We start from the raw sequence: 27,698 nt of genomic DNA, 5'->3' as shown, positions 1-27,698 counted from the left end.
CGCCTTGACGGTGAAGAAAAAATAACTAATCAGATTAGTCTATTCTAGTGTTAGAAATAAACAAGAGAATCTTTGGCGCTTGAGATTCTAATTTCATTAATGATTTTCAAGCGCTCTTTTCATATTTTAGTTGAATAGATAGAATAAATGATTTATTCACTATCAGCGACTAAAATATTTGTTGATTGTGTATACTCGCTACAAAAAAATATGTTTCTCAAAATGATACCTAGAGGCTCTTTGCTAGAGCAGAGATAAATCAACAATACCCAACGCCAATGGCAACATTTTGAAATGAGATGTTAGACGATTTACGGGATAACCTCTGGTGATATATTGGAATCCTGACCTGTAGTCAATCGCATATACGAAAGCCGGCATTGATTTTCAGAATAATAACTCGTTTTAAAAATTAACAAGAAGAACGATTGGGTTATTAAAAAGGGGAAGGATCGGTGTCAGGATTTACACTTCAATAGGAAAGATGTTTATGCTCTCCGCATGTCTGGGAGATCGGGGAACTCTGCTCGCCGTTACTTCTGATTATTTTCAGTTTAGACTTATACCTTGGGAGTAACTCATTCACTGCTTCTTTATCAAAATCTTCCTGCGAAAAAACTGCACAAAAAAGAAGTCAATTTTCAAAATAACAGATTTACTTTGAGTTGAAAGGATGTTTTCATAATTGAATGTTTATTCTAGTTTAATATTCAAAATCGTTTCTCGATTACGAATAAAGAGGCAGTAAAGTATAACGCGAGCATTCAAGCGATTTGAAACCGCTCGAATTCTACTTGAATTCACCTAATGATGGGCCCAGTAATGTATCAACGTAGCAAGGATATAATACGGAAGATCGCGGAATTAATTAGAAACAGTAATCTTCATTATTTCTAATCAGTAGATTTCCGCTCTCAGGGAGTAAAGATAAAGAAAAATGTATGGAAAAGCTGAATTGAATTATTAGAAAAGTTTGTTTCAGGTAAAAGTGCCACGCACATTTTCTCACTTTGAATCGTTACTTTGATGCTGTCGTGTTCCTTTTAAATTATTTGCAGAGTGTTTGCCCGACAGCGTTTTTTTTCGCGAAATTGTTCAGTGCTATAGACTTTCAGGATTAGAGAACAAAGTAGGCATCAGAAGGATCTGAAGTCGCTCACGTTGAATTTTGTAAATGGTCAGAAAAAAAAAGATATGGAAAAGAGTAAGGAAATCTAAGCCTTAGAACTTGTAAGTTAGAAGGAGAAGTCGCTCCCAGCCATTGCGATCGCCCAAGCGAATTTGTCGCGCTGCGTTTTATTATAAACCTTAAATTATTTTTAGTAATCAAAACTCGGTTGTTTTCCCATTAACGATCAAGGACCCAAAATTAATTGACAATTAAATCGCCACGTTCTTTTGGGGAATCGCCATTTCTACGCAAGTAGCCTACTTACTTTTTCGATCGGAACGTCCCACTTTTTGCACCAACCGACTGTTATCCTTGGATCGAGATAATTAAGCTTGGAGGTGCCAAGAGCAATTTCTTTGTTCTCCTCGCGATCAGTCTTCGCACATTTCAACTTCACTAGCTGATCTTCCAATCGAGCCAGTTGTGCCTTCTTCTTGGTGGTATCATCCCCGTTCTAAAGAGAGTCACTTTCGTTATTCTTCAACAACTTTACTACCTTTTTAGCCGCCTTAATTTCTTTCTTCTTTTCCTTTATTTTCTCTTCCTTGTCCTCAATCTTCTCTTCCGCTTTCTTCATCTGATCGTCGAAGGTCTTAGGTGCGGTACGTTTGTGATTACAAAGAACCGCCACTTGCCGGTTGGCGTTGTTGTAGGTTAACACGTACTCAGCAACGCTAAGAACAAATTAGGCAGTCTAGAAGAATGAAAACAGCGGAAATGTTCATCTAAGCTTATTTTTTAAGAGAGTCGTAAGTTTCGATGAACACTTGAAGATCAGCTGCTAATTACCACAAACATAGCTAATTACTTACAAATTTTATCCTATACAGACTCTTAGTTAACAGAGGAGTTACTGAGACCCTCAAGGAAGAGGAAGTTTAATTACCTTAGATCCGCTTTGGTTGTTTCATCAAGTTGCTCCTGCAGCGTTTTCGAAGCGTTGTAGGTACGGAAAACCTTGGCAGTGAGTCCGTCCATAATCGAGTTCAGATGCTTGTTGAGTTTCGTTGTGTCAAGTCGATCAAAGAGCTCGTCCTCCCCGTTTTTGTTTTCGCAGAAAATGCGGACGTTTTTGTAGACGCGCTGAGAATGTAAAAACGTGAGCTAAGGATAGATGAAACGGAATTACCTTCGTAACTTGCGTGTAGTTGTGATAGCGCATAGAATCTTTACCGAGGAAGTCAAACTCAATGACATACTGTTTTCGTTCTCCGTCAATCACGTGTTCGTCGTGCAACTGAACGAAAGATTTTTGAGTAGTTAGCTCCGCGTATCTAGGTGAGCACACATTTTTCGCTTTCTTAGAGTGAATGTTTTGCGACAACTAAATCCGTTGTTGGGAACTAAGCAATATGAAATCTTGCGAACTCGATTCGCGCATGATATCAGTAAACAACAGGTATTGTGAATGAACACTCAAATGAAGCTTCGACACAAAACCAAAATGTTTAGGTTGTTTCCGTTGGTTTACACGTTGACTAGAGAACCGTTCCCGATTCGCACTATTAATTAGTGATTAAAATACCCACCGCCGTTGGTTAAGATGTTTTGCTCTATGTTAACGGGAATTATAAAGAGACAATTAATTTGTTTCTAGCGAGCCACGTATCAACCGTGACTAATGTAAAAACAAGTGTTCAGAGTAACTCTATGTATATCAATTACCTTGACATGCTCAACTCGAAGAGAGCAGCAGCCCACAGTGTCCGCTGCTTCGTCGGTATCCTTTTCGTTGCCAGCTCTCAGCGCCAGTTTATCGATGAAATACATGGCTACTGCTCGCTGTCGGTTAGCCATCATCTTATCTTGCAAGTCGGCCTAAAAAAGGCTATCTAAAGCGTTATATAAAGGAGAAAAGAACCTCGTAAGAACGCCGAACATCATCAATGATGTCTTTCAGCTTGCGCGCCTTTTCATACTTGAGCCAATCCTTTTCTCCCTTTATCCTCGAGTTGGCGTTCAACATAATATACTTGTATTGACCTGGGAAAAGAATCTTAAATCTATGCTTTTTGAAGTGTATCCTAGGCAATTTAGACTAAGAATCGAAAAGCCATCGCACCTTGCACATTCTCGATCCAACAAGCAAGCCACGTAACTTTGTTGTCGTTACGGACTTCCTTCCACTTCTGCCCCGGCGGCGGTTTGGGAACCTCTGCGCCTTTGGCAATATTAATGATGATGTCGTTCGCGGTGATCCTCTTCTTTAACTTGCCCATCTTAGGGTGCTCTCCTCGTCCACGGAACAGTCCTAAAACCAACGATTAGAACTCAAGCCATATCGAAGTTAAAACCTGGAGGTTCGAGGCGGAAGTTGCCGATCTTCTCTTTGTGATGGTCCCACATGCAAAAGCCATACTCCTCCGTTATCTTTGCATTTCGCTCTTTTTCCTCCTGCTTCTCTTCTTTACTTCGCCCTTTTTTGATCTCGCGCTGCTCATCGAAGTATTCGAGAACAGCGGTGAAATCACACTTACTAAAGAATACCATCAAACTTCTACAATAATCGTTGAAACTTACTCGAGCGACTTGATTTTCTTGCGCTCCTCGTCCGTCATTTCTTTTCTCCAATCAGAAAAGAAGTTTTTATTGAAGAGTTCAGACTTGACTGGGTCAGTAACATAGTCTGTTCTCAACATAGCAGCGTAGAAGCCCATGACTTCTTCGGCCGCATCGGAAAGTACCATTGGCTCACCATTGTACTTGAACTTTACGCCACTTGGTAGTCTTTCATATTCCGGGGGAAAGAAGGGACCCTTGAATACAGTTAATTATTTACATGATTAGCGCATTAGCAATACTTTGTGCTCTAAGCTCGTCCATTTGATTCCCTCTTCTTCTCGTCTCCTTTTCTCGTCTGGGTCTTCGTTCCACCATTCCCACTTCGGATCTTCCGGTTTCTCCTCTTTTTTGACCTTTTTCGTCGGACTTTTGCCAGCAGTGGTCGTGCTTCGAATGCAATTAAAGAAAGGTATTGCTTCAGGAAATACCTTTTTCGCTTTTTGGTCTCTCCAGGCTCCTTTTTCACGGACTCATTTTTCCTCGGAGTGACCTTTTTCTTCTTTTTCTTTTTAGGCTGCTCATAGTCACTGCCAGAGTCTGACTGGTACTCTTCCTTGATATCATCAGATTCGTACTCATATTTAGGTTCTTCTTTCATTTCAGGGGAGGCATTTCTCCGCTCCTTGTATTGAATAAGAATTTATATTCTCGGGATCGGTGGCCTACCTTTTTACTTTTTCTTTTTCTTCTTGTGCTTGATTTCGCTGTCGCTGTAGTCATTGTCGTAGTCATAGCCCTCGCTCATTCTACAACTTATATAATAATTAAAAGAGGCATAAAGATGGACTTCTTATTCTCACAGTCTGCCTTTCTGTAATCAGTTTGAGGAAAAATATGGGGTTTAAAGAATCTAGAAGAAAATAATTTAAACAGCATACAATAAACACACTAAGTACGAGCAGTCATCTTAGGAGCTCTGATGTTGATTTCCAAAATTGTTTTAAAATATTATTCCGTATTTATCTACGTTGAATAAAAACTTAGTGTAAAATTCTGAAAATCCTTTCCTAGTACTTCTTTCGTTGCCATGGCTGCTTATCGCCAAAGCTACGTCCACCACCGCGACCTCGTCCGCCACCGCGACCACGGCCGCCACTACCGCCTCGTCCGCGGCCACCGCCACCAAATCCACGTCCTCCACCATTCGAGTACATCTCTTTCTTAGCTTCAAGCTCTGGTAAGTCCGATGCCTTTTCGACACGCTTCAACTGGAACTTATCCGAATCATTCCACTTTTCTGAGACTTCGTTCGTCATTTTCGTTGGGAGATCAAAAGCGGCTCCCATTCTATCTTTGAACACTCTGACGTTGCGCGCGTCGATACGAGCCTGTTCACCGATTCCCTTCTCCAACAGTTTGAAGATAAGGTATTGATTGTTCATCTCGAATGAAACGTTCATCTGCCACGTCTGAAAGCCTAGAATGGTTTAACTAAGAGAATCATGTAATTAGCTTGACCTTTCTTTCCAGTAATGATGGACCGGCTTGTTGAGTCAGTTACACCTGACATAATAGCAATGGCTGCGGCCAGCAGCTTTTCTGTGCTTGATTCTTCCTCTTCCTCCGCCTCTGCAATCATTTCTCGTGCGATTTCCAAGAATCGAGCGGAGCTCTGAAAATGATATAAAATAAAAATGTTCTGTGAACTTTTAAACCTTTTCCGGCAATTTAGCGATCTGTCGTTTCACATCCTTTGCGGCAGCTTCTTCAAGCTCGACGGCAGATACAGGTCCTCGAAGCTCAAACTTGAAGCCGGCTTCCTTCTCAACCTGTTTCAACTGATACAGCTGTTTCGGCTTGTACAGACATATGCACACGCCGCTTCGTCCAGCTCGGCCAGTTCGACCAGACCGATGAATGTAAGAGTCAATATCACTGGGGGGCTCTGTCTGAATAACCAAATCGACTTCGGGAATGTCGAGACCACGAGCAGCAACATCAGTGCAAACGAGAACCCGCATTTTACCGTCTCGGAATGCTTAAAAATACCATTCGAAAGTATAACTTATATCATAAATGCACCTTGAAGCGTTTGTTCCCGAGTGGCTTGTTCGATGTCCCCATGAATCATTTGAGCATCAGAGATATTGTCGGAAAGAGCAAGATCAGATGTATCTCTTTTCGTTGACGCGAAAATCATTGCTCGGCCACTTCTTCCACAGAAAGCGGTGACAAGATCTCCGATTACATCGCTCCATTCCGTGTAATGGGTCTACATAGCGTTTAAGTTTTAGAGTTTAGCGATATGGAAATTACCTGAATGGCCAAATGCCTGACGGTTTTTGAAGTTCTGTTCGCGTTCGACTCAACCAAGTTGATGATTGGAGGGACTTTTTCATATATTTCGCCGCGGTATTTTTGACCCAGTCGGGGCATGTAGCAGAGAAAAATAATGTCTGGGGCTGAGTTTTTTCGTAAGCACCACGGATACACTCATCGACAATGTCGGCAAAACCCATATCAAGCATTCTGTCGACTTCATCGAGAGCGACGATCTTCATGAGATCCATCTTCAGTGAGCCTTTTTCAAGAAGATCTTTGACTCGTCCAGGAGTGCCGACAACAACGTCGCATCCTTTGAAGAGAATGTTTTCTTGCTTGGCGTACGGCACGCCACCGTAAATTGCGCATGCAGTGAGTCCGGTCGAGATGGATTCCACATCACGGCAAATCTGACTAGCAAGTTCTCGAGTAGGAGCGAGGATCAGCGCTCGAGGAGAACGTCCACGGCTCGTTAGCTTTTCCTCTTGGAGACGCTCTACTGTGGGGATGGCAAAGGCCAGGGTTTTTCCAGAGCCAGTTCGAGATTGTACAATCACATCTTCTCCGTCTCGCACCGTTTTGAACGTTCTTGCCTGGACAGGAAAGAGTTGGATCACTCCTCGTTCTTTGAGCTTCTTTTGAGTCTCAGGAGAGAGCATATCCCACTCTTCTTTGAACTCCATCTCTGGTGGAGCGTCGCCGTCTGTCGAGGAGCTGTCTTCGTCTAGATCTTTTATTTTTTAAATGAGGACTAAAAAGTTACCTTTAGGCTCTTCTTTAGGCTCCACTTTGGCCTTCTTCTTTTTGCTAGACTTTTGGGGACTAGCCTCTGCTTCGTCGTTGAGTTTCCGTTTCTTTGTCTTTTTCTGCTTTGGCAGTCTTTCAGATTCGTCGTCGCCCGCGATCTCTTCTACGAGTTCTGGCATTTCCTCGTCTTTTGCCGACTTGGACTTCTTTGACTTTTTCACCTTTTTCGGCTTGTCGGTAACGACACCCGAATCAGGCTCTTCGAAAATACGAGCAGCTGTCATTGTGGCAGCGGGCATACGTTTTCAATCTAAATGAAAAAGTCTCATAAAACAATAGTTTTCTGAAGTCAACAGTTTATGAACAGCATGGACAGTGTTTGTCATCAATAGTAATAACTTGCTATCTTTTTTTTGTTGACTTCATTTTTCCCGTTCGTTTTCGCGGGCCCTTCGATTTTATATTATTCTTTACGCCCCTCTTCTTATTCCTTCCTTGCTCCCACTTTTCTTGTTTAGAAAGTATGCCAGCGTCGTCCAGCAGGTCCCCAACTTGCTCTGCATCTTGTTCTAATTTCGCAAGCTTCACCCGCTTCGTTGGACTCTCTTCTTCATCTTCATCGCTCAGAATTCCGTCGTAGTCTTCTATGAGCTCGGGACTGATCTCTTCCTCTTCTTCATTTTCATCATCCGAGTATAAATCGCCAAAATCAATATCATCGTCGTCCAAATCTTCGAGCTCCTCCAGATCCCCGCGTTTTTTCATTGCTTTCCGCTGCTTAGGAGTAGCTAGAGTGGAGTCAATCTTGCCAACACGGTTCTCCCAGCCACGAAGATCGCCGTCAAGGATTCTGTCAAACTCGTCGTCGTCCACATCGTCAATATCCTGATCTTCTTTTGCTTTCGAAGTCACGCCAGAAGCTCGCATTTGGAAGAACCTGCAAGTTATTGGTGAAATTCCGATCGAATATTATCGGAAGACAACTTACTTTTGCATAAAACGATCATGTGGTCCAAGCTCGTGCTCTTTGGCTTGAAGGAACTCCAAAGAAGTAACTGGTAACTGATGCGTGTCGAGATACTTATTGACCCGGCGTTGATTGATGCTTCTGGGCGATTTTCTTTCCGCTTTCGGATTTTTATACACAAATCGATCCAAGAAACGCATTATAGTAAAATCGTTCAGCGGGTCGCCAGGATATTTCTGAAACAAATCAGTAAAGTCTTGACTTTTATAAATTAAATGATTAATCTGAAGGTCACTCACCTCGTCCCCACCAGAAATGACATTTTTCGCAAACATCGAGACGGACGGGTGGAAGTGGTTTGCCATTGAGACCAGTTCCCATGCCTTCTCGCCGTCTACATTGCTGTAACTAGGATTTCGGGCCCAAGCGTCGAAATCGCTTCTGCTTACTTTTTCGCGATGATGCCACCCTACGAATCTGATTTAAACGATGAAAATATTTTTTTATCATACCCTTGCTTTTCTCTGTTTCGGACACGGTTTTATTTCTTGTTTCTTTGGTTTCCTGCTTGTCGGCGTCGACGAAGTGTTCTTCTTCGTCCGAATCCTCATCTTCGAATTTGCTTTTCTTTAACTGATCTAGGCCACCTATCGCTGTTTGCGGAGCTTCTTGGGCGCATGCAAGAGACTTCCACACAGGCTTTTCATTCAGTAGATGACCTAAATATATATAAGCAAGAGAACAAGCATTCTATGGGATATTTTCTTTCAAAAATGAGTGAATAGAAGTCTGATATAGGTTTAGGAAACTCTTCAATTCCCCGTAAATTGATGGAAGCATTAGCCGAAATGGGCATGATGCTGATTCGCAAAACGCAGAACAAGGGCATCGTCAATGGGGGTTCTTTGTTTCATTGAGTCGAAAGAGTGGCTGCCGCATTTCCTACTGCTGTATAAGGCCGATGCGAAACCAAAAACTTGAACATGGTGATGGTAGACAGGTATTTAATTTTTCCACCAGGTAAGAGCACTAAAAATACGCGGTTTCCTTATTTCAAGTGGAAAACTCTCGGCAGGAGCCGGCGAAGCGACCAAAATCAGTAGAGAATCAACAGGCTGCGCAGACAAGTTATTCCGCAGAGTTCACCCAGAAACCATACAGGCAACAGTTTAACTGATAGAATTAGAAAAGTCAAAGGAGTTGAACCTTAGCAAAGTAGACGAGAATCGGTACGCGGCGAGATCGGTCGCCGCAACAAACCCCAGTCCGCAAAAACAGGCACTTCACACATTTTCCCACTGAAAAGAGAACCCGTTTGCCAAGGTGAAAAAATATGACATAGTTCGCAAGCAAACTTGGTCAATTTATTCAGTGAACTCGTCGCTCACGCACCTGCCAAATATGAGCGAACCCAAAACTACTTCTAACTACAGAGACTTTTATCAGGACAAGCCGATGGTAAGCTAATCGTTGTGACCATATTTTAAGAAAACATTTAAGACAACAATACCAAGCCGTAGAAAACTAGTATCAAGGAATCCTATAGTCTCCAAAGAAGATAATGAGCACGACAAACGCATCATCATTTTGACAAGGATATAAATCTTTCCTCTCGAGATTTTTCGCTAGTCTACGGAGTTTTAAATCCAAAAAAGCCAGCCATACAAACCAGAAATTCTTCATTTAGGCAAGCCGGTATGGATATGCCCTGGTTTTTAGCAAAAGAAAAACATTCAAACATACCAGCTGTAACTAGGTAAAGAGACAGCATAAAAGATAGGACTCAACTGTTCAGATTACCCGACATTAACCGGCAGAAACCATTTAGGGCACAAAATTTGAAATCGAGGTGAGCCTCAATCCGGGCTTTATATAAACTTTGCGCTTAGGCGATACGCTGGGAGCGACATGAAGAAGAAATTCAACTAGTAAAAATTACACTGCTTTGACTCGTTGCCCAGAATATATAAAAATTGAAATATCTTACCAACAAAAACCAAGGAGCCAGCCTGAAAGGGAGTCTTCGATGCATGGCAAATAGATAGAACACGCTTGAGAAAACTCTTTCCGCGCGTTACATTTTTATCTTCTGAGAGCGTACGATACAACAAATTCAATAGAACTGTGTGTCGCTTTTGCTGAATGAAAATTGTGAATGTTTTGATAGTTGACAATATATTACCTCAGTGCCTAATTCTGGGCGTAAGAGAAGACGATACAGCGAGTTGTAGAAGCGATCACCCAGTTCTTCTCTCGAATTGAAAGCTTAAAATAACTGATAAAATTCATTCTATTGAGTAAGAACTCATCACTAACCTTGGAATAGAAAGCTCAACGCTTGCAGGGCAACAGTAAAAGTCCCTTGGTGTACCAAAGAAAAAGTGTTGTTGATATGAACGTCTAGATCGGCATCGTCGCCGGTAGTTACATAAGGAAATGCTCGATTAACACCCGTCAGCAGCGAGAACAGAATCTTCTGACTGAGCTCTGTTTTCTTGTTTTTCTTCTGATTCTTGGCAATTTCGGATTGAAAGAATTGGAAATAGACGCGAATCAGTCTGGATGGAACCTCGTGGCGATCACTCGAGAAGACGAACTGATTTAGCAAATTGATTCCAGCCAAAACACTTGCATCGGACTGGTTCGAGCGCCAGAGGAAGTTCTCAATCTCGTATCCAACGACTTCTTGCATGTTTGGGTGCTTGAAAAGCAAATCGGTAATAAACTTCGAGGCGCGGTCTACGACCTTTTTCTTTGGATCACCGATTTTGTTTACTATCGAGCGTTTGAGATACCACTAGTCTAATAGAAGACCGTGTCGTCAAAAACTAGATAAAAACGCTTCCTATACAAGACAGAAGTCGACCTTCCGCTTCAGGCTGTTCCTCAAGCAATGTTTTGATAATTTGAAGAGAGACTATCTTCATTTCTTCAATCGGATCTGAGAGGACCTCGTCCAGTCCGTCGAGGAAGAAGCCAAACTGTTTCTTCGCGTAGTCTTCGTAAATTGCGAAAAGGAGGGCTTTACTTCCATCTTGTGTGTCCACATTTTCGGCGGCGAAGAGAAGCAGTTCCGTATTTTCGTAAAACTCGCGAAGAGGTCGTGTGCAAGGCAAAATGCTCGAAAGAAAGAGGTCTTTTACGTGACTGCTGGCCAAGACAAATTCACGGCGCACTCTCTTTCTGACAATTTTGACGAGTTGCTCCAGGATCGCGTAGTTCGAGACCGGCGCGTTCTGTACTTTCAATACCATCGCCGCTACTTTATCTTTTTGAGTACCAGATTCCGCCGCCATTTGAAAGAATTTGCGCTCCTAAATAATTCTTTTTTTCAAATCATCGTTCTAAGATCGGACTTACCTTCGCAGCGCCGACTTCCCCCTCATTCTTGAGTAACTTTTCCGCTCGTTCGCGCAAAACACGTATAAACTTTCCATTCTTATCAAGGGACTTTTCTTCGCTTCCTTCTGGAATTCTTTGCTCGGAAACGAAATCGTCGCGAGCTTCGTACCAAGTTTGCTCCTCTTCAAAGCGGATCAGGGAAAACTTCTTCGGAATTATTTTCGCTTTAGATACTGAAGCTGAACAAAACCTTTAGCGAGTTCGTTTTTTCCCCTTTGAAAATAACTGTAAAAAGAAACATACCGATAAGTTTTTCGGAAACATCCAAATATGAAACTGGTTCCTGCTCTTCCTCCTCCTCATCTTCTTCCTCGAAAGTTTGATCTTCTCCGTCTTCTGACTCCTTTGATCGTTCGATCGACTTTTTCGCAGCAGCAAAGTCCAACTTAGCGAAGAACTTCTTGAATTCGGAGTCGTCAAAGGTGTCCTAAAATCTGCCATATTATTCAAATCCGTCAGCTTAAAAGAGCCTCTCCGGCGCAGTCTTTCAGTCATAAAAAATAACTGACGGCGGATAGGTTTTCCAAAATGCGAAAATTTTAAGTTGTACTCGAAGATCTACGGCGTTGCACTGACGTAACAAGTACTTTGGCGCCCTTCACTAATAGCGCGCCGATCTTGTCTCCATTCTAGCGATCACTGCTTGACTGAACTTGGCAGCCCTCTTGCAGAGAAAAATAAGTTTGTTGAACGTACCTGTCCCTGGGTGGCCTTTTTGGGGCGCCACTCTTCTTCCTCGCCGTCCTCAACTTGTTTGAGTAGCTCGAAATCGTCGAGGTCGCCGCCGAGGCTAAGGATTTCTCTCTTGAGCAGCTGGTGAGCTTCAGCGTCGCTGCTCGCCTGCACCATCGCCTGTGCTTGCTGCCGTGCTCGCTTCTGTGCTCGAGGGGTCACTCAAGGTCACTCTCGAATTTTCGCCTCAGAGACTAAGTCCAGAACGTTTTCCCTTAGTCGTGAGCTGCTCGCTAAGTCTCGGAGCGCTCAGTCACGCCCACGCTTTTTGCGCAATTGGGCGAGTTTCGATGCCCGTGCGTTGCTTGGTCAATAGGCCAGCGCAACCCACGCCCAGCCGAGCACCTCCACCAAACTCTACTACTATCACCTTGAACTGCTCACTCGGGACAGGCAAAAACAAACTTTCCACTTCGAGTATGGCAAAGGGTGCATTGAAATCACAGAGCACGATCAACAAAAAAAGAGACATCGAGCGTTCGTCGACCTAACTTTCTTTTACGCACCCGTTCTAAGTCCGATGATTCGAATTTCTTTCCGAACATTTATTTTATGCGTCGCCCTCGGAGTCACGACCTTGCTTTACCAATTTCAAAGTGTCCGAGGCGCTTCAAAGTCTCGCCGCAATCGTATCTCAATAATTAGCGACGAGCCTCCACCGCTGGAAGAGGAGGTAGAGACCCCAGTCCCCGTCAAGTATGATCTGAACGAGGCTGTCCATGCATTTTATTATCCTTGGTATGCTTCTGCAGATGTAGACGGGCAGTGGTCGCATTGGAATCATCCAGTTTTGCCTCATTGGATTGCTAGAGTCAACGCACAGTATCCTATCGGCAAAGTTCATCAACCTCCTGATGATATAGGCAGTTTAGAGATTCAACTTTTATTTCATAAAATTTCCAACTTCATAAAATAACCAGTCGATAAACTGAACAGGCTCAACTTACTATCCTTTTCTGGGACCGTACTCTTCTGCTGACCCTAAAATTATCGATCAGCATCTTAAGTGGGCCGCGGAAGCCGGGATTGGTACTCTTGTGGTCAGTTACTTTGCGAAAGGGCGCACTGATGACAACGGGATTCCTTTTGAACACGTTGTGCGTCTTCTTCTCGAGAGAGCCCAGCCATTCGGAATAAAAATCGCTTTTCACATGGAACCGTACAACGGGCGAACAGCCTTTTCTGTTGCTGATGATATCCGCTCTACCGTGAAAGAATACAGCAAACATCCCAGCGCTGCTAAAGTCGACGGGAAGCTAGTATTTTATCTTTACGACTCTTATCAAGTGAATTCTGCGGAATGGGCAAGGTGAGGTGTTTTACTAATCCTCAAAGATTATTGGTTTTATTTGTATTCATCGACTTTATTCAAGAGTCATCCCGTCGCTCAGTAAGACAGCTTACACGATCGGCCTGCTTGTCGAGTTCGGTCACATCGAACACATCATTGCCTCTCAGTTTTCCGCTGCGTACTCTTATTTCGCTGCACTGGACTTTTCTTTCGGCTGTACTCCGAAAAACTGGAGAAGGAATGGGCTCCCGAATACTATTTTTACAACTTAGCTTATCTACTCCAAAATCAGCAAAATTTCTATTCCGTGTAATTTGCCCCGTTGAAGAATTGTTTCTGTTTTAACCAGGAATAACGTCGATTTCATCCCCTCAGTTGGCCCGGGCTACGACGATACTTCAATTCGACCATGGAATAAACAAAACTCAAAATCAAGAGCAGAGGGCGAATACTATACAAAATACTGGGATTCTGCACTCGAACTCAGACCAAAAATAATTTCAATTACCTCGTTCAATGAATGGCACGAGGTTAGTTTTTAACTCATCTGTTTGACGACTAAACATGAGAGTAATTAATTATCATTAGGGAACTCAAATCGAGCCAGCAGTCGAAAAAAGAATTCCAGGCGAGCGTGCCTTCGGATCATCAACGTATCCGAGCTATTCAGACCCTTTTCAGTACCTTCAAATCACTGCGCGATATTCTTTGATATTTTCAAAACAACAATAGTGAAAAGTTATCACGTATAAGTAATACGGTATAACGTCCAAATACTTCTATATTCTGTAGCTAGTTAATTTCTTCATGCTGCTTGTCTCTGTCTTCAAACTTCAAACATGTAGCTATCGAGATCACCTGAAAATAAATTTAAGTTGGAAATTTGAAAATGCAGTTTTCTCAGAATAAAACGCTACATTACAATAGCAGGGTCTGACTGTGAGCGCAATTCATCGACTTATGCGCAACAATTTCTTTGAATCGGCATCAACAAGGAGAATATTTTTGCCCCTCTTTTGCACAGGTTCTTCGCACATTTTTTCAAAAAGAGGCAACCTGTTTTATTACGTTTCCGCCTGTTTACGGGATGTAGGATTTTAGTGCCTTATCAAAAGGTTGATCTCGGGCAGATAACGTTTAAAAGAAGGCAAGCTATAAACATCTGCCTCTACGGCCGCTCTTTCAAAACAATCAGCTGTTCCCACCTTACTATTATTGAATGAAGCATATTTATGATGTAAATGAACTTAGCGGAAGAAATCTAATCTTCATTTTGCATGCATAAATTCCACTCGTATTGATTGTGGAAAAAATAAAGTTGTCTCCTAATTGATGGTACATTAAAAAGCCAGTCTTCACATTTGTGTGGTGGATGAGCTCGGGGCAGTGGGAAAAGATTTCAATTTCGTCCCACGGGTTCAGAGTCTCACTGATCCCGCAGGACGAGTTATTTTTGCCGTTTGAAAGCGTTACACTCATTTGAAAAGCGGTCATAGAGTGAGTTCAGTTTTATTAAACTTAAAATGCGGCCTTTCAAAATTGCACCATTCTTCTCTTCTGAATGCAAAGAAGTAAGAATACCGATTATTTTTATGGTATCGAAGGATCCTTCCTGCTGCCATATGGAAATCATTAGCTGCAACTGAGTTTATTGATTAGTCTCAATAATTATTTAAATTCATAGATATTCAACCTTTCATTCGTAAGCCGTTAAATGTATATTTCATAAACTTCATATCTCCTTAAATCGTAATCGTAAATATTGTTTGATTCGTTTGTTGAAAACGAGGACGCTAAATTCTTCAATGTGGGTCTAATGGGAGCAATGGCTCAATCGGGCCCGTGCAGTGTGGTAGCTTGGTGAGATCGGTTTCACGCTGGACGGGCAGCCGTGTGAACGAGCGCGCTAGGAAAAAGATCGCTGAATCGCGCTACGATTTCCCTAGCTTCTGGCCCGAGCCACAAGCTGTGTGGGCGACCGTGGTTCGATTGCGCTTTTGTGGCGTAGGCGCCCATCGAGACTAGGCAAAGCATCTCTGAATACAGCGACATATTTCCTAGGTCGGTTTTAAAACCACCATCCTTTCTCAAACCCCTAACTTTGATCGTGAATTTTCGACAAAACGCCGAAATCTCTACATCGAGAATATTCAACACAAATCGTCGAAAAGCTTAAATGAGCGAAACAGGTACGTGTTTTCTAGAGAAAAGAAACTCACTTAAAGACGTCTCATCCACTAGAATATTTTGACTAAGCCAGGGTCTTCACCTAACGACTACCCAAATGATAAATAAATCTAAGGCAGCAGAACTAATGGACTATCCATGTTTTGTTGATGTTATAAAAACTATTTTACCAGACCAGTCGACCAGTTTGAAACGGAGCGTAGTAAGAGCGATAAATTTACAGTCGGGAAAAAAACTTGAGAAAGTGATGGCTAACTCTCCCACTACTAGCCCGAGCATCTGACCAACAGGGAAGAGCTGAAACAAGCCTTCCATTTTGAGAAGGTGCGCCCCTAAGCTAAATAAAGAAAAACACTGTTTTAATGTGGCAAAAACTGTAAATTAATAAAGATTTTTCTTTATAAGAAAAATAGAAAACATAATTCTGGTACACTTGGCTAAACTATTTTTTCTTAGTTGCAAGTCTTCCATTGTCTACTACGAATTGGACTCGAGCACCTGCGACAATTGTCTGCTCTTCACACATTTGCAAGATTTGCAATTGGGGGACAGGAGACCGATCAGCTCTTCTCCAACACATGCGCGAGCATAATCGAACTCCACCATTCCCAACAAAATCAACCGCTTCCGACTCAGGCAGCGTCTGTGCTAGTCCTAATTCGTCGTCGAACGACGCTTCTAATGAAGCTTGGAATACTGTCGACGAAGCCCAGATGCCCAGCTCTGTCAGTGAAGAGATAAATATTGAAACCACTCAGCCCCAGACCAAAAGTTACCGCCTTACTCCAACTGGTCGAGCGCGAAAGCCTAAAACCGTCGAACTCCAGCCAGCTCCGAACACTCCCTTTCCTCACGCCACATTCCATTCTCCTCCCAGCAGCAACACACCCACTGTGTCCTCCTCGTTGATTCCGTATAATTGTGACGCGCCCCTGATCTCACGAGTCTCAACGCCCGTGCCCTCCGAGACGGATAGACTCACTGAAGGAGATCTGCTCGTGCAAGCATTTTCGAAGCAATGTTCGCGCGTGCCACTTCTAAGCGGTCCTCCGCGTGACGAGTCACTTCCTTCTCTTCGAGTACAAATCGTGCGTGATCCCCACAAAAAAAGGAAGGTACAGCCTACACATGACGAAAACGAACAACCACTGCCAGATCAAGATCAATTGCAACTCTCCTGTCCTACTGAAAGTTCAGGCAACTACGATTCTATTCACTACAATTGCAGCGATGAGTCCCTCTACGAAACCAAGCGGGAGAGAGCTTACTACCAGTTAGGATCAGCATCAACGCAAACGCCTCTTGCCGTAGAGTCCACCGATCACAAAGAACTTGGCCCGTCAGAAGACACTCAAAGTCAAGTGTCACTTCCTTTCTCTTCCCTCGACTTTATTGAAGACGAGCTCGATCCTTACACTAAAGACTTTATCCAGAGCTACAGTCAGCACGATGTTCAGCTGGAAAGTGAAGCCCCTAGCCCAGTTGAGATGATCGATGCATCTCAATTTCAACTCCGACCCTCTCAAAGCAGCCCCGTCGACCCTTCGCTATCTCATTTTACACATTTCCAGAGCAACGACCCTGTCGATCTCCAGCTAGTCGAGTCCTCGCCGTGGGAGGCGCCAACGTCTGAGTCCGAAAACAGCGCTCAGCCCCACGCAATTCAAGTGGCAGACACAATGATGACCCGCAAAAGAGCTCGCAAATCACCTGATGCACCGGTGGCGAAAAAACGAAGGACAACCAGAGCATCTACTCAAAGACAGCAAGTCGCATCGAAAACAACCACTCAGCGGGGAAAACTCGCAAAGCCCATCGCAACTTCAACGATGCTGAGGGGCAACCAATTGGTAAGATTTAGTTTTCCGATTTTCATTTATTTATTCCGTTCTTAGATCATTGGAAAACAAACGATTCCTCTTAAACAGACGAAAGTTACTACAAAAATCGGACGCAACGGTAATTCCTAAATTTAGGTTTCGACTAAAACTTATCATAAATTTTAGCCGGTAAAATCCAAGTCAACGGCTTTCAAGGCCAGCCAGAAAAGAAAGAGCAGCCTATTGTTCGGGACAAGTATGGCCAGCGACTTTGCCTCACGAAAAGAATGTGACCCTCAACGCAACACTTCCTTTTGATTTTACTTTCTGAAATTTCTTCTAAATATCTAATAAATTGCTCAATTCCGAAAACAGGGTTTCGAAATGATTTCATCTCGTTGAGTGCCGGTTTTCGAAAGCAGCGACGTAAATAGCGTAATCATTGAAAAGAAAGTACCGTACGATATTTTGCAATTAAAAGCTTGATAATCAGCTGCTTTTGGGAGTTGACGCCGGCAACTTGACGGTAAGAAGTGTGATAAAATTAAAAGAAACCTCGGGCTGAAGAAATCTTGCTTGCGACTCGAGCGAGGTGCCATTTTCGAGCCGATTTCAAAGCTACCCTGGACGATGGAGAGTCCAGGGAAAAAAAGCAGAGGCGTGAAGAATACCAACCAGCGACTGCGATGGTGGCCCGAAAACTCCACGTGGGAATCGCCTATATAAGCAGTCGTAATCATTCAAAAACCTCACAAATCGGTTTTTTCGAAAATCTTCAAAAAAGCAAGAAACAGAGCGATGGGGTCTCAGCCAGAATTGACTCAGAAGTCTGAGGTAGTCCCTGAGATGGAAAACAAGGAAGTTGCTCAGCCAAAAAGCGATTCCCAACCTGCTCCAAGTTCGCAACCTGAGGTAAATTTTCGCACTTTAATTTTCATTTTTATTACTTTTATTTTCTGTTTAGACGGCTGAGGTGAAGCAACTCTCTCAGAAGATGACGGAGCTTTCTTCCCAAGAAAAACCAGACGAGGAAACTGTCGCCGGTGAAGGGGCGATCGTTGAGAACGGTGGCAACTCCCGTGTAGACTGCGGTGGTTTTGATGTAGAGGGCTGGAGATTTTGGGACGATGCTTCCACTAATCCTTCCTCCCAAGAAGGTATCCCTAATATATTTTTTATTTTCTTGAATAAAAACTCCTCGTTTAGGCTATCAACTTCGATGGGGGAAAACGGATTCGGTTGGCCCAACTCCCGCAGAGTGTGAACGTGCAGGAGGGGTCAAGCTGAGTGAAGGAGATGCAAGGGACCACGCCGCCGGTGTGAACTCCTGCAGAGACTGCTCGTGGGCCCAAGTTGGCGCAAGTCTCGGTGTGAGTCCTTGAGTAAACAGTAATTAGGTGCATGTTGAGCCGGAAATCAAGATCAAGCTCAGCCTGGATAATCTTCAAAAATGAAGATATGGAAGACAGAAAATATGGAATTTTCTGAAAACATACCTACTATGGTAAAATTTAGTGCTGATTACGATTGTGGAGTTGGAATGTGTTTCTTATGTCAAAAATTCAAGTTTTTTTGCGAAGATTCAAACAAGAACAATTCATTTTCAAAAAAGTTTGATGAGTGAAATATCAGTTATCTTCGAAATCGGTAAAGTATCTGCTATTTTCTGGTAATCACACATTTTGAACGAAAGAAAAATGAAGCTTTTCCTTATAAAAATCATGATTTCTGTTCTTTCTTCAGCTGTTTTTCAAATCTTCCAACCGGAAGCAATTAAGAAAGTTACTTTGATTTAAGCAGCTGATAATAATTGGAAGTGATTTATTTCAAAAATCTTACATCAAAAGACTTTAACGATAGCGGCATCAAAATCAGAATCAAATTTTACCCTATCATGGAAGTTTTCAGAGACTTCTAATTTTTAGTCTTCCATATCTTCATTTTTGAAGATTATCCAGGCTGAGCTTGATCTTGATTTCCGGCTCAACATGCACCTAATTACTGTTTACTCAAGGACTCACACCGAGACTTGCGCCAACTTGGGCCCACGAGCAGTCTCTGCAGGAGTTCACACCGGCGGCGTGGTCCCTTGCATCTCCTTCACTCAGCTTGACCCCTCCTGCACGTTCACACTCTGCGGGAGTTGGGCCAACCGAATCCGTCGTCACCCACTTCGATCTGGCAAGATGGCGAAGAAACGAGCGCGAACGGGAAACCCCTACCAGCGAATCAACGAGGGAACTCAAACTAGCCCGAAGAAAGCTCACCAGGATTCATTTTCTCAGACTGGCTCCTCCCTCTTTGGCGAAGGTAATGGAAAAACGTGTCAAATAATTTAATTGTACTATTTTTGTAGAAGAAGACCCACAACTTCCCGAATCCTTGGGTCAAGTGATTCCTTCCCCCGCTGATGAAGGGGAGAACACGATGAAGGCTCCTGAAGCTCCCGAAGGTAAACTTTTCATTCTAACTAGGATCTAAATCTGTATTTTCAGAGAAAGAGGATGTTCTGGAGGCCAACGCTGGCAAATCCCAGGAAGAAAACGAGAAGTCTGCGAAGGCTGAATCTCAGAAATAAGCTCTGTGCATCTTTTTTACTGTGGTAACAGTCTTCTTGTTAGTAAAAAAATAATGAAACTAAACTAATGTTATTTATCATGTAATCTCCCATCATGCGAGCAGGGCATCGAAGACTTCGCATATCGCTCCATGGGACCAGAATATTTTTGAAAAAAGCGATCGATGATCGAGAAACTAAAGCATTGACACGTGAGAGAGTGTTTGTGCATTAAACTCACGGAGGGAACCAACCTATCAAGCAATAAGTTATTGCCAATAACTCGTCGATTTGAGAATCCCACTATTTTATCCGAACAACAGTGAAGCTCTAGAATACAACATGAATTTAAATCTGATTATTTTTCAGATGCTAGTTAAAGAAAAACATCGCAAACTATTCATATGTCGATTTTTTATAGCTACGCAGACGTTTTAGCTCCCCTAGTTTTTGGTACTGCAGCTAGAAGTATTTGAGCTAAATATTTTGATACGCGCTTAGGGTTGATTGCTTCTTACGCGCTATACAAGACGACATCTGCTGGAAATCAATTCGGCATCTACATTCGAGTTGAAGCATCTGATGTTCTTCGCTCAGAAGATCTTGCCTCAGACTTTGAATCCGAGTTGGACTTTGACTGGGACTCTGAGGGAGAATTTGACTCTATAGAAAATCCTGGAGAACGAGTTCTTCCGATTGAGTTATGAACTTATGATGCATTATCTTCGAATAGTCTGTCAATCTGTACAATATGAGAAATTAAAAATAGTTCTGTAAATTGTGACGTTTTCAGTTATTTCAAAAATTTTATTTCCGACGGCAAGAATAAAAACGATTTGGTAAGGAAGCAGTGGCTTTACAAATGAAATATACATGTATTATAGAAACTCATCTTATCGTAAGACGCATCAAAATGCTGTACAGTTTTATTGCTCGAAGCGTGACTAAATAAGTCTGAATTCACGCGCAAGTGACGGTAATTAGTAATACTACCGTAATTTAGTATGGGCCTTGAGTATCGCATTTTCCTATTTTCGCAACAACGTTTTCGTAGCAGCATTCCTCGCGATTAGGGTTGAAAGCCACCGTCGAACAGCACTCGCTCTTCTGCTTTGTCATAATTTGTCTGAAAACGTGTGAAGCTCTCAAAAGAAATTATTCACGTACGGATAAGGGAAGCTGTTACGATCTCCACAGCATTGATGTTCGCCTTGGTAGTTTCCACGTTTGATGCAGCTAGAATCGTAATCGAACCCGTTTCTTTTTTCCGTATTGAACAATTTTCCAGGATATAATTTTAATATATTTTTTGATACGTTCCTTTGAAGATAAGCCGGGTTATGATTTGCTTCGAAATCGAGACTTGTCACTTGCTCAGCATAATGCAAGTCGCACTCGCAAATGGCTTTCCTGCATGGGTTTTGGTCCTCACTACACTTAACTGTGTACGCTGACATATTCGCGATCATTTTGTATGAGCTCTCGGCCGGGTTGCAACGCGACTCTTCACCATTCCATTGTCCATCGTTAAAGATCGAATTGATACACTTAAAGCTTTCATAACTCTCCTTGATCAAGGCAAGCATACTTTGTAGCAGATTTTGTGCTGTCGGCAATACTCATCAATCGTATCCAGCGGCTTTCCTCTTCCGCTTTTTAGGATGTTCTTTGAACCACCCGGGTAACAGTGGCAGCCATAATTGAACAACTCTCGAATAAATGACTTGTTGTTTCTATTACGTCCGCTTAAAACATTAAACATGATTCTTATTAAGGCCTGACGGCGTTCGTTAGCAGAATTGCTATCAGAAAGTTTTCTGCCAACGCGCAAGCGCGAGTCCAACGAGCTCCGCGAGTCATCGATGTTCTCCAACGGAATTCCAAATTTGTCTTCACATCGAGTTATTTTTTGCTCATTTGAAAATCTCTCGAAAATCATCAACAATCATCAACTTTTGCGATAAAATAAAATAACTTTCTTCAAAAATTTGAAACATGGTTACGGCGTTCGTGGAGTCTCCATCAATCTCAACGATTTCTTGTGCTTTTCCAAGTGCTTTTGAGTGGTTACTTACTACTTTTATTGCAAAGAAAAATCAAGCGAATTCCCGAAAGACGAAGCGCTACTCTTCGATGATTCCAATCTCTTTGTTTTCTATTAACCAGTTCCTAAGAAATGCAAAAACTTCATCGTCGCTCTTGATAGTCACGCGAATGATTTCTCTATTGAACTCTGCAGTAACACCGTTCCTTGCTTCCAAGGGCGCCACCGGATTGACGGCGAAATCCGACATTATAAGCATGCTAATCGGCAAAAACACAAACGAAGTGGCTCTACGTTGGCTGCATTACATGCCATATTTTTAACAATTCCATAGTGCACGGGACATATCAGTAACTCGATCTGCAAATGTGACAGTTTTGTTCACTTGAGTGAAAAGAACTCGCTCCAACAGGTAAGTGTTTAATTTCTTTAAAAATTTATTCGAATTTGTCACGCATTTGGAGCACCAAGTTATCAGACACACTAATTTCTTTTCCTTAGCAAACCTTCAAAATGACAAAGTAATAACTAGGTTTTTGAGTGATTTGTAATACAAGTTTCAGAGTCTCTTATCAAGTCAACATGCAAAATTTCGACAGGAAGATACCAACGGCGTTTGCTCAGTTTCTTTTAGGAATCGGTTTCGGTATTTCGAAGAGAATATAATTTTGGCAATGTGTTCTCAAAATAGCGTCTCTAATCCGATCATGAGCACTAATTATCGGCTGGTGCATTGTCATCATATCATTTATTATAATAAGGCACCGGGAGAGATTAGGGAAAATAAATAATGGATAAACTCGAAATTTATATCGTCGTTTATCTTATTAGTATGTCAATCAAAAGTCATTTTTATTTCCGGAATAAGACCGCCAAGCTATTGTTCATCGACAGAAGATCAGCTTTTCTTATGAGTGGGTATACAGCTGCTGCAGTAAGAATAGCTATTGATGCATAAAAAAAATTCTTTTTTCTTCCGAACTCTGGCAGCACTTCTTTGAAGACATCCCCCATTTCTGCCATTAAATAATTGTCCCCAGTTTTGTTGACCTAAAATGCACTGAGAAGAATATTTAGCTTATTTATCGACCTTTGGAATTGGACTGAGAGGGACTTCGACCTTGAGAAAATCACACAAAGGCTGCCAGCCAGTTGATAAATCCCAAATTAGAAGACGATCAGCTGGGACCACGCTTTTTACATAAGCAATATGTTTTCTGTAAGCTTGGCGGAGGACATTTTCATTTTTCTTGATATTTTCGATCGATGTTTCCCAAGTCCAACTACGTTCCCAATAAAATACTCCGGGTAGGTAAAGCTCCATTTTTTCTCGTGCGATCCAATCTATGTTTATCCGATAAATTGCTACATTACATTTATTCTAACCAGATAAGTGAAAAGTTTTTCCCAAGAACCCCCAGTCGAGAAATTTCATGCTCAAAAAGTACCAGGGAAAATTGCCACAGGCAGAACGCTCCGCAATCATGAACTTGATGAGGCTGTCGAACCACTCTTTATCATTTTTTCGTACTTTATTTGAACCGGATTAGAGTTATGGCGATGGAGATTTTGCCAACCTGTCAGAATAACTTTTGCATGGGGAGATGCCCTGTAGAGTTCCTCCCAGAGCATATTTCCAGGCCAATCTTGATTAACAGTGCATTTTATATTTTCATACTCGCTGATCACATCTTCTATTGTTGCTTGTCCTTTGAAATACTTGTCAAAGACTGGCATAAGATGCAAGAATGTCTCCCTCATATCAGCAACATTGAAGCCTATTTCTCGGAGAGCTGCGGAGCAAGATTTAGTCGCAGTTTTAGGGAATCCGGCACAAATTATATCCATTCTAATACTAGGCGTTTATGTGAAAACAAGTTTTTACTTCGTTAATAATCTAGAGCGGATCGGTTTTGAGATTGTAATAGTCAAGAATTCTTTGAAAATCACATCGTTCTTCGAGAACCTTCACCAGCTTCTCGCAGTATTTCTGATCAACCTCAGAGAAGCCTCCGATTTTAGGAGAGTCCATGTCTTTTTAAGCAGTCTTTGTGATGCTTTAAAATAGGTTAACACGTTAGAATTTCTTGACCATTTCCTAAAACCCCAATTACGATGGGGCTTTTACCCTTCGGTGAAAAGAAAATTGGAACAACGAGCTCCGAATTGCTTCGCTCATCACACGCAACGTGTCCTGGAAATTCATGAACGTCTTCAACAAGCAAGGTCTTTTTATCCCTCGCCGCTGCTCCACAGACACCCTTGTTAAATCGCAACAATTGACAGGCAGGTTCTCCACAAAACGGTCCAAGTTTAAGCTGGTCTTCGCAAGATCGGAAATAAAAACCGGCCCAGTTAGTTGCATCCTCTCTGATGCGAATTAAAAACAGCGAATATAAAATTGCAAACTAGAAGTAGCTGGAGATTAGGATAGATATTTGAATCCGTTGCCATATTGAGCCCTGAGGCGCGTGAATATGAGAGAGGAAAGATTTGCTGTATTGGAAATAACATCATCGGACTCGCCAATGAGTGCTACAAAGTCGGCCACGAGCGCTTTATAGAATTCGTCACGATTCATTTCTAAACTTCATTCCATTGATGAATGAGATCACTTAGCGCGGATGCTTATTAATTATGTTTGCTGTGCATTTTTCTGAAAAACACTGAAATATCAAACGCTGGAAATAAACTTCGTCAACGAATTCTTCCAATAAGACAACGCTGCAGGATCCGACATCGACTGAATTGGATTTTGTACGCAAATAAACTTACACATACACTTCGTTGTTCGTGCAAAATAAAAAAAAACTAAAGTAGTAAAAGTAAAACTTTGAAAATCCGTTAGTGAGTCGCCCCTGGTAAGATTTCCAGCGTACAGCCTGTCTTCTCTTTCAGTTTTTCTGATCCAGCTAATGGACAAATATCGTCGAGTTCTGGATGCAGGACATGCATGGGAATGGATTCGATATTATTCAGATCAATGTCTTCTAGCCAACTTCCTTCGACTCCTATTTTTAATACTAACTTTGAAATGACTTATTTAAAGTTTATCAACCTTTGAGAAAAGTCTTTGGGATATGATCTTTCGATGGATCATTATTTTCTGGCGTAATGAAATTAAAAGACATAAAAATAACCCATCACTAGACCGGAAGAGTGAAGGTAATCGTCTGGAATCGGAATATTTTCACCAGGACTATGGTCAACTAAATCTATTCGATCCTTGAGGAAATGCACTGCTGGAGCACAGAGATAAAGAGAGCGCACCAACTCAGGTTGAAGCGCCGCGAGATGGAGCGAAATGAGTCCGCCCATCGAAGAACCGACAATATTAACCGGCTGATCGCATTCACGCGCAGCTTCTTCAAGTACGGCATTTGCATCTGCTATCCAGTTCTCGAATGTCTACTTCCAAGATCGAAAACAATATTTTCCAAGTAACACTTTTTAAAGAAAAAGAACCGATAAATTCTATTTTTGACCTTCCCAAAGGACCTGTTGAATGCCCTATTCCAGAATAGTTGAAACGCCAGAGCGTTTGAGAAAACACATTTCTATTCCATTTTTCAATCGCCTCCGCTTTGACTCCGTTCTAGTATTTTTCATCGTTTTCGGCTTTTTGGGTAAGATCCTTACCATTGTACCCAAAAAGCCCGGTACCCAGAGCATTGCCGCTGATTTCTCTGATCCATTTCGGAGAGCGTCGATAACTCCGAATTTCGTTAGAATTTGCCGAGAGCTCATTCTTAAGATGTTTGAATAGTGCCTCAGGTCGTAAACAGCCTTCGTATGCCCAATTCCTTTCAAGCGTGTTGGCCATCGAATATAGTAATTAAGAATAAAGACGAGTTGAATTAGAACTTGACTTTAGAAAGCCCTAGGTTACGGGAGATTAGAAGAGAGGATGTTGGGCACCTTTACTCCTAATTAGCCTCAATAATTGCCTGTTGCTCACTTAATTGTTCATATCGCTGCAACCAGATTGCAGATCGGTGAACCGCCATGTTAATTTCGTGGTCAGCGACTGGGGCACAGACAATCGCCAGTTCAAACAAATTTCAATTTGCAAAGGTTACAACTTGAGTAATCGAATTTCCACGGGCGACAGAGAACGTTACGGGGCACTGAGATGATCTAATGAATAGCTCATTATCGATATTTCCGGGGCATTAAAATGCAATCGCCGAATGAGTCAGACGTGTTCTTTCCGTATCTACTCCTTTCTGTTTAATGATGAGGAGAAACAGTATTTCCCGGGTCGAATTTTTATTTGGAAAAGTGCACAAAATCAACAATACTGGGACTCAAAATACTGAAATAATCAGAGATTTTAAGTTTTCCCTTCGACTTTTAACATGTCTCCTAAGTCTGTTGTTTATTTTTGGTTGTTTTGAGCAAGTTCTCTCAATTGAGAGCTTCGCGCACTCGAGACCAAGCAGAATTTCGAATTATCTTTTCTTGTCTCGTGTGCACTTGAATAAATAATGTTTGAACGGGAAAACGGGGAGGAAATATGAATAGGAATTTTTTTCGTTTTTTTTTATTTCTGATCGTCTTCGTCGTTTAAGCCTGCTTCTTGAGGTTAGCGACGCAAACTCGGATCATCTCGTCCTGGTCCAAGTTCGAGATCTCTTCGTTGACTTTGTCTTCGATCCAGTTGATCATATGCTGGGCTTCCTGATCTTCGAGAGCGTTCTGGACGGCAACCTTAACAAATACAATTAATAGAGAAGATTAAAGAGGAAATTCTTCATACCTGGTAGTTGAGCTTCTTGGTCACGGAGTCAACAAGCTCGTTCTGTCGGTTGAGGTACTCGGTCTCGAGCATGAGGGACAAGTTGGTCAGCTTCTGCTCGTTGTAGATAGCCTGACCCTGGGCCTGCTCCTGGGCATCCTTGTACTTGGAGACAATCTCGGTGTACGCTGAAATCATCAGTTATTCAAAAGCCTAAATTTACTTTACTTACCGGCGATGTCGTGCTCTTTGCAAGCGTAGAACTTGTCGTACTCAGCAGTGTACTCCTTCTCGAAAGTCTCTCGGATGGTGTCACCGACGAGGATGTTGTAGTAAGTGACGGCGATCATGAAAGAGACGAAGGAGGCGGTCTCGGCGTGCATGGGGATGATTTCCTAAAGCAGCTCAATCACTCCAATTGTCGCGGGGAAAAAGACTTACTCGGCTGAGAAGGTACAAAACGGAGCCGAAGCCAAGGGTGTAAAGACCAGTGGAGCCCATCTTGGGGGCAATGAGGTTGTCGACGAAGGTCTTGGGGATCATGTAGTGGACGGTTCGCTCGTCGGTCTCCCACTGCTCGGGAATAGCTTTAGGACCCATACCGGGGTAGTTGGGCTCGCCGGGGTACTTGTAAGTGGCGATGTCGACGACTTCGGGTCGACTGAAGAAAAAGTCAGTTTCGAAGAATTTACGTCATTTCGGCATTTACACTTTTTCCATAATCTTCCTTTTGAGAGAAAAGATCACGGATATTGATGGAGTGAAAACGACGATAATGGAAGTGGTGACGTAAATATAGGCATTAGTTTGGAAGTGATTCTACTTACGCGAAAGGAGACTCGGTCAGAGGGAGGACAGCGGCTCGGGCGACCTTCGCAGAGGTGGCGAAAGTTCGGAGACCCAACATGGGTCGTGCCAGCTTCGACTGAACCATCCTGAACAAAGTAAACCGTTAATTGCAGCAATCGGGCACCAACAGAACAAGAAACAGAAAAATGATCGGAAACTCGCCAAAAAATAAACATCTTTGAGATCGATCTAGAAAATAATCGAATTGAATTCTTCTTCTAAATTTACACAAATTCTTTCTGAACACCCTAAAATCATTAAGTAATAATACACATTATTAAATAATACTTATAACATACAAAATGAGTGAAGAAAAACAGATTGTATAATTGAGATTTTAACTCAGACTTCTAGTTTGAAAAGAGGTTA

At 42.3% G+C, this 27,698-nt stretch overlaps 11 protein-coding genes and 1 long non-coding RNA gene across 12 annotated transcripts; 5 read left to right on the top strand and 7 right to left on the bottom strand.

Annotated features, from left to right (window-relative positions):
- Window positions 1-676: 676 nt before the first annotated feature.
- Window positions 677-4,510, bottom strand: LOC145708321 (DNA topoisomerase I, mitochondrial-like). The gene is made up of 12 exons (XM_081785981.1): window positions 4,162-4,510; window positions 3,973-4,120; window positions 3,692-3,927; window positions 3,466-3,647; window positions 3,234-3,422; window positions 3,033-3,154; window positions 2,837-2,989; window positions 2,301-2,408; window positions 2,058-2,254; window positions 1,668-1,845; window positions 1,437-1,625; window positions 677-1,307 (listed from the first exon to the last, which is right to left on the bottom strand). Exons 1-12 carry the CDS (start codon window positions 4,329-4,331, stop codon window positions 1,236-1,238), a joined length of 1,944 nt encoding a protein of 647 aa, XP_081642107.1. The 5' UTR covers window positions 4,332-4,510; the 3' UTR covers window positions 677-1,235.
- LOC145708320 (nucleolar RNA helicase 2-like) lies at window positions 4,510-7,057 on the bottom strand. Its single transcript, XM_081785980.1, is given in 7 exon segments — window positions 4,510-5,150; window positions 5,192-5,345; window positions 5,389-5,711; window positions 5,756-5,945; window positions 5,990-6,069; window positions 6,072-6,719; window positions 6,759-7,057. Coding segments are annotated over 7 exon segments (2,088 nt in total). The 5' UTR covers window positions 7,042-7,057; the 3' UTR covers window positions 4,510-4,740.
- A 32-nt stretch (window positions 7,058-7,089) lies between these two features.
- LOC145708318 (CCAAT/enhancer-binding protein zeta-like) lies at window positions 7,090-12,109 on the bottom strand. Its single transcript, XM_081785979.1, has 11 exons — window positions 11,808-12,109; window positions 11,355-11,538; window positions 11,070-11,290; window positions 10,564-11,023; window positions 10,026-10,493; window positions 9,892-9,974; window positions 9,697-9,847; window positions 8,222-8,428; window positions 8,009-8,178; window positions 7,731-7,945; window positions 7,090-7,679 (listed from the first exon to the last, which is right to left on the bottom strand). Exons 1-11 carry the CDS (start codon window positions 11,958-11,960, stop codon window positions 7,145-7,147), a joined length of 2,847 nt encoding a protein of 948 aa, XP_081642105.1. The 5' UTR covers window positions 11,961-12,109; the 3' UTR covers window positions 7,090-7,144.
- LOC145708319 (uncharacterized) lies at window positions 9,364-9,696 on the top strand. The gene is made up of 3 exons (XR_014134820.1): window positions 9,364-9,465; window positions 9,505-9,558; window positions 9,599-9,696. It is a non-coding gene; the product is annotated as an uncharacterized LOC145708319 (long non-coding RNA).
- A 56-nt stretch (window positions 12,110-12,165) lies between the features above and the next one.
- LOC145709153 (glycoprotein endo-alpha-1,2-mannosidase-like protein) lies at window positions 12,166-14,360 on the top strand. Its single transcript, XM_081786834.1, has 5 exons — window positions 12,166-12,706; window positions 12,780-13,152; window positions 13,217-13,378; window positions 13,463-13,664; window positions 13,723-14,360. The coding sequence occupies exons 1-5, from the start codon at window positions 12,364-12,366 to the stop codon at window positions 13,864-13,866; spliced, it is 1,224 nt and encodes a 407-aa protein (XP_081642960.1). The 5' UTR covers window positions 12,166-12,363; the 3' UTR covers window positions 13,867-14,360.
- A 764-nt stretch (window positions 14,361-15,124) lies between these two features.
- On the top strand, window positions 15,125-17,536 carry LOC145707648 (uncharacterized). Its single transcript, XM_081785206.1, has 4 exons — window positions 15,125-15,323; window positions 15,778-17,171; window positions 17,217-17,280; window positions 17,328-17,536. Exons 1-4 carry the CDS (start codon window positions 15,311-15,313, stop codon window positions 17,432-17,434), a joined length of 1,578 nt encoding a protein of 525 aa, XP_081641332.1. The 5' UTR covers window positions 15,125-15,310; the 3' UTR covers window positions 17,435-17,536.
- A 343-nt stretch (window positions 17,537-17,879) lies between these two features.
- On the top strand, window positions 17,880-18,523 carry LOC145709151 (uncharacterized). The gene is made up of 3 exons (XM_081786833.1): window positions 17,880-18,053; window positions 18,106-18,298; window positions 18,348-18,523. The coding sequence occupies exons 1-3, from the start codon at window positions 17,940-17,942 to the stop codon at window positions 18,521-18,523; spliced, it is 483 nt and encodes a 160-aa protein (XP_081642959.1). The 5' UTR covers window positions 17,880-17,939.
- LOC145708160 (uncharacterized) lies at window positions 18,524-19,767 on the top strand. Its single transcript, XM_081785803.1, has 3 exons — window positions 18,524-19,451; window positions 19,498-19,593; window positions 19,637-19,767. The coding sequence occupies exons 1-3, from the start codon at window positions 19,130-19,132 to the stop codon at window positions 19,717-19,719; spliced, it is 501 nt and encodes a 166-aa protein (XP_081641929.1). The 5' UTR covers window positions 18,524-19,129; the 3' UTR covers window positions 19,720-19,767.
- Window positions 19,768-20,523: 756 nt separating this feature from the next.
- Window positions 20,524-21,617, bottom strand: LOC145708301 (uncharacterized). The gene is made up of 3 exons (XM_081785958.1): window positions 21,287-21,617; window positions 20,866-21,245; window positions 20,524-20,824 (listed from the first exon to the last, which is right to left on the bottom strand). The coding sequence occupies exons 1-3, from the start codon at window positions 21,458-21,460 to the stop codon at window positions 20,698-20,700; spliced, it is 681 nt and encodes a 226-aa protein (XP_081642084.1). The 5' UTR covers window positions 21,461-21,617; the 3' UTR covers window positions 20,524-20,697.
- An 885-nt stretch (window positions 21,618-22,502) lies between these two features.
- Window positions 22,503-24,351, bottom strand: LOC145706700 (uncharacterized). Its single transcript, XM_081784129.1, has 4 exons — window positions 23,320-24,351; window positions 23,129-23,272; window positions 22,833-23,086; window positions 22,503-22,792 (listed from the first exon to the last, which is right to left on the bottom strand). The coding sequence occupies exons 1-4, from the start codon at window positions 23,588-23,590 to the stop codon at window positions 22,595-22,597; spliced, it is 867 nt and encodes a 288-aa protein (XP_081640255.1). The 5' UTR covers window positions 23,591-24,351; the 3' UTR covers window positions 22,503-22,594.
- A 235-nt stretch (window positions 24,352-24,586) lies between these two features.
- On the bottom strand, window positions 24,587-25,950 carry LOC145709150 (palmitoyl-protein thioesterase ABHD10, mitochondrial-like). Its single transcript, XM_081786832.1, has 5 exons — window positions 25,382-25,950; window positions 25,234-25,337; window positions 24,891-25,151; window positions 24,801-24,829; window positions 24,587-24,753 (listed from the first exon to the last, which is right to left on the bottom strand). Exons 1-5 carry the CDS (start codon window positions 25,487-25,489, stop codon window positions 24,587-24,589), a joined length of 669 nt encoding a protein of 222 aa, XP_081642958.1. The 5' UTR covers window positions 25,490-25,950.
- Window positions 25,951-26,093: 143 nt separating this feature from the next.
- LOC145707099 (ATP synthase peripheral stalk subunit b, mitochondrial-like) lies at window positions 26,094-27,468 on the bottom strand. Its single transcript, XM_081784582.1, has 5 exons — window positions 27,308-27,468; window positions 26,922-27,141; window positions 26,713-26,875; window positions 26,502-26,668; window positions 26,094-26,452 (listed from the first exon to the last, which is right to left on the bottom strand). Exons 1-5 carry the CDS (start codon window positions 27,412-27,414, stop codon window positions 26,309-26,311), a joined length of 801 nt encoding a protein of 266 aa, XP_081640708.1. The 5' UTR covers window positions 27,415-27,468; the 3' UTR covers window positions 26,094-26,308.
- Between the last annotated feature and the right edge of the window lie 230 nt (window positions 27,469-27,698).

Source organism: Oikopleura dioica, chromosome XSR (assembly GCF_907165135.1).
Source record: "Oikopleura dioica chromosome XSR, OKI2018_I68_1.0, whole genome shotgun sequence".
In the NCBI taxonomy this organism is placed as follows: domain Eukaryota; kingdom Metazoa; phylum Chordata; class Appendicularia; order Copelata; family Oikopleuridae; genus Oikopleura; species Oikopleura dioica.
The sequence above is the reverse complement of the archived record's forward strand: the minus strand, read 5'-3'. Positions and strand labels throughout refer to the sequence as shown.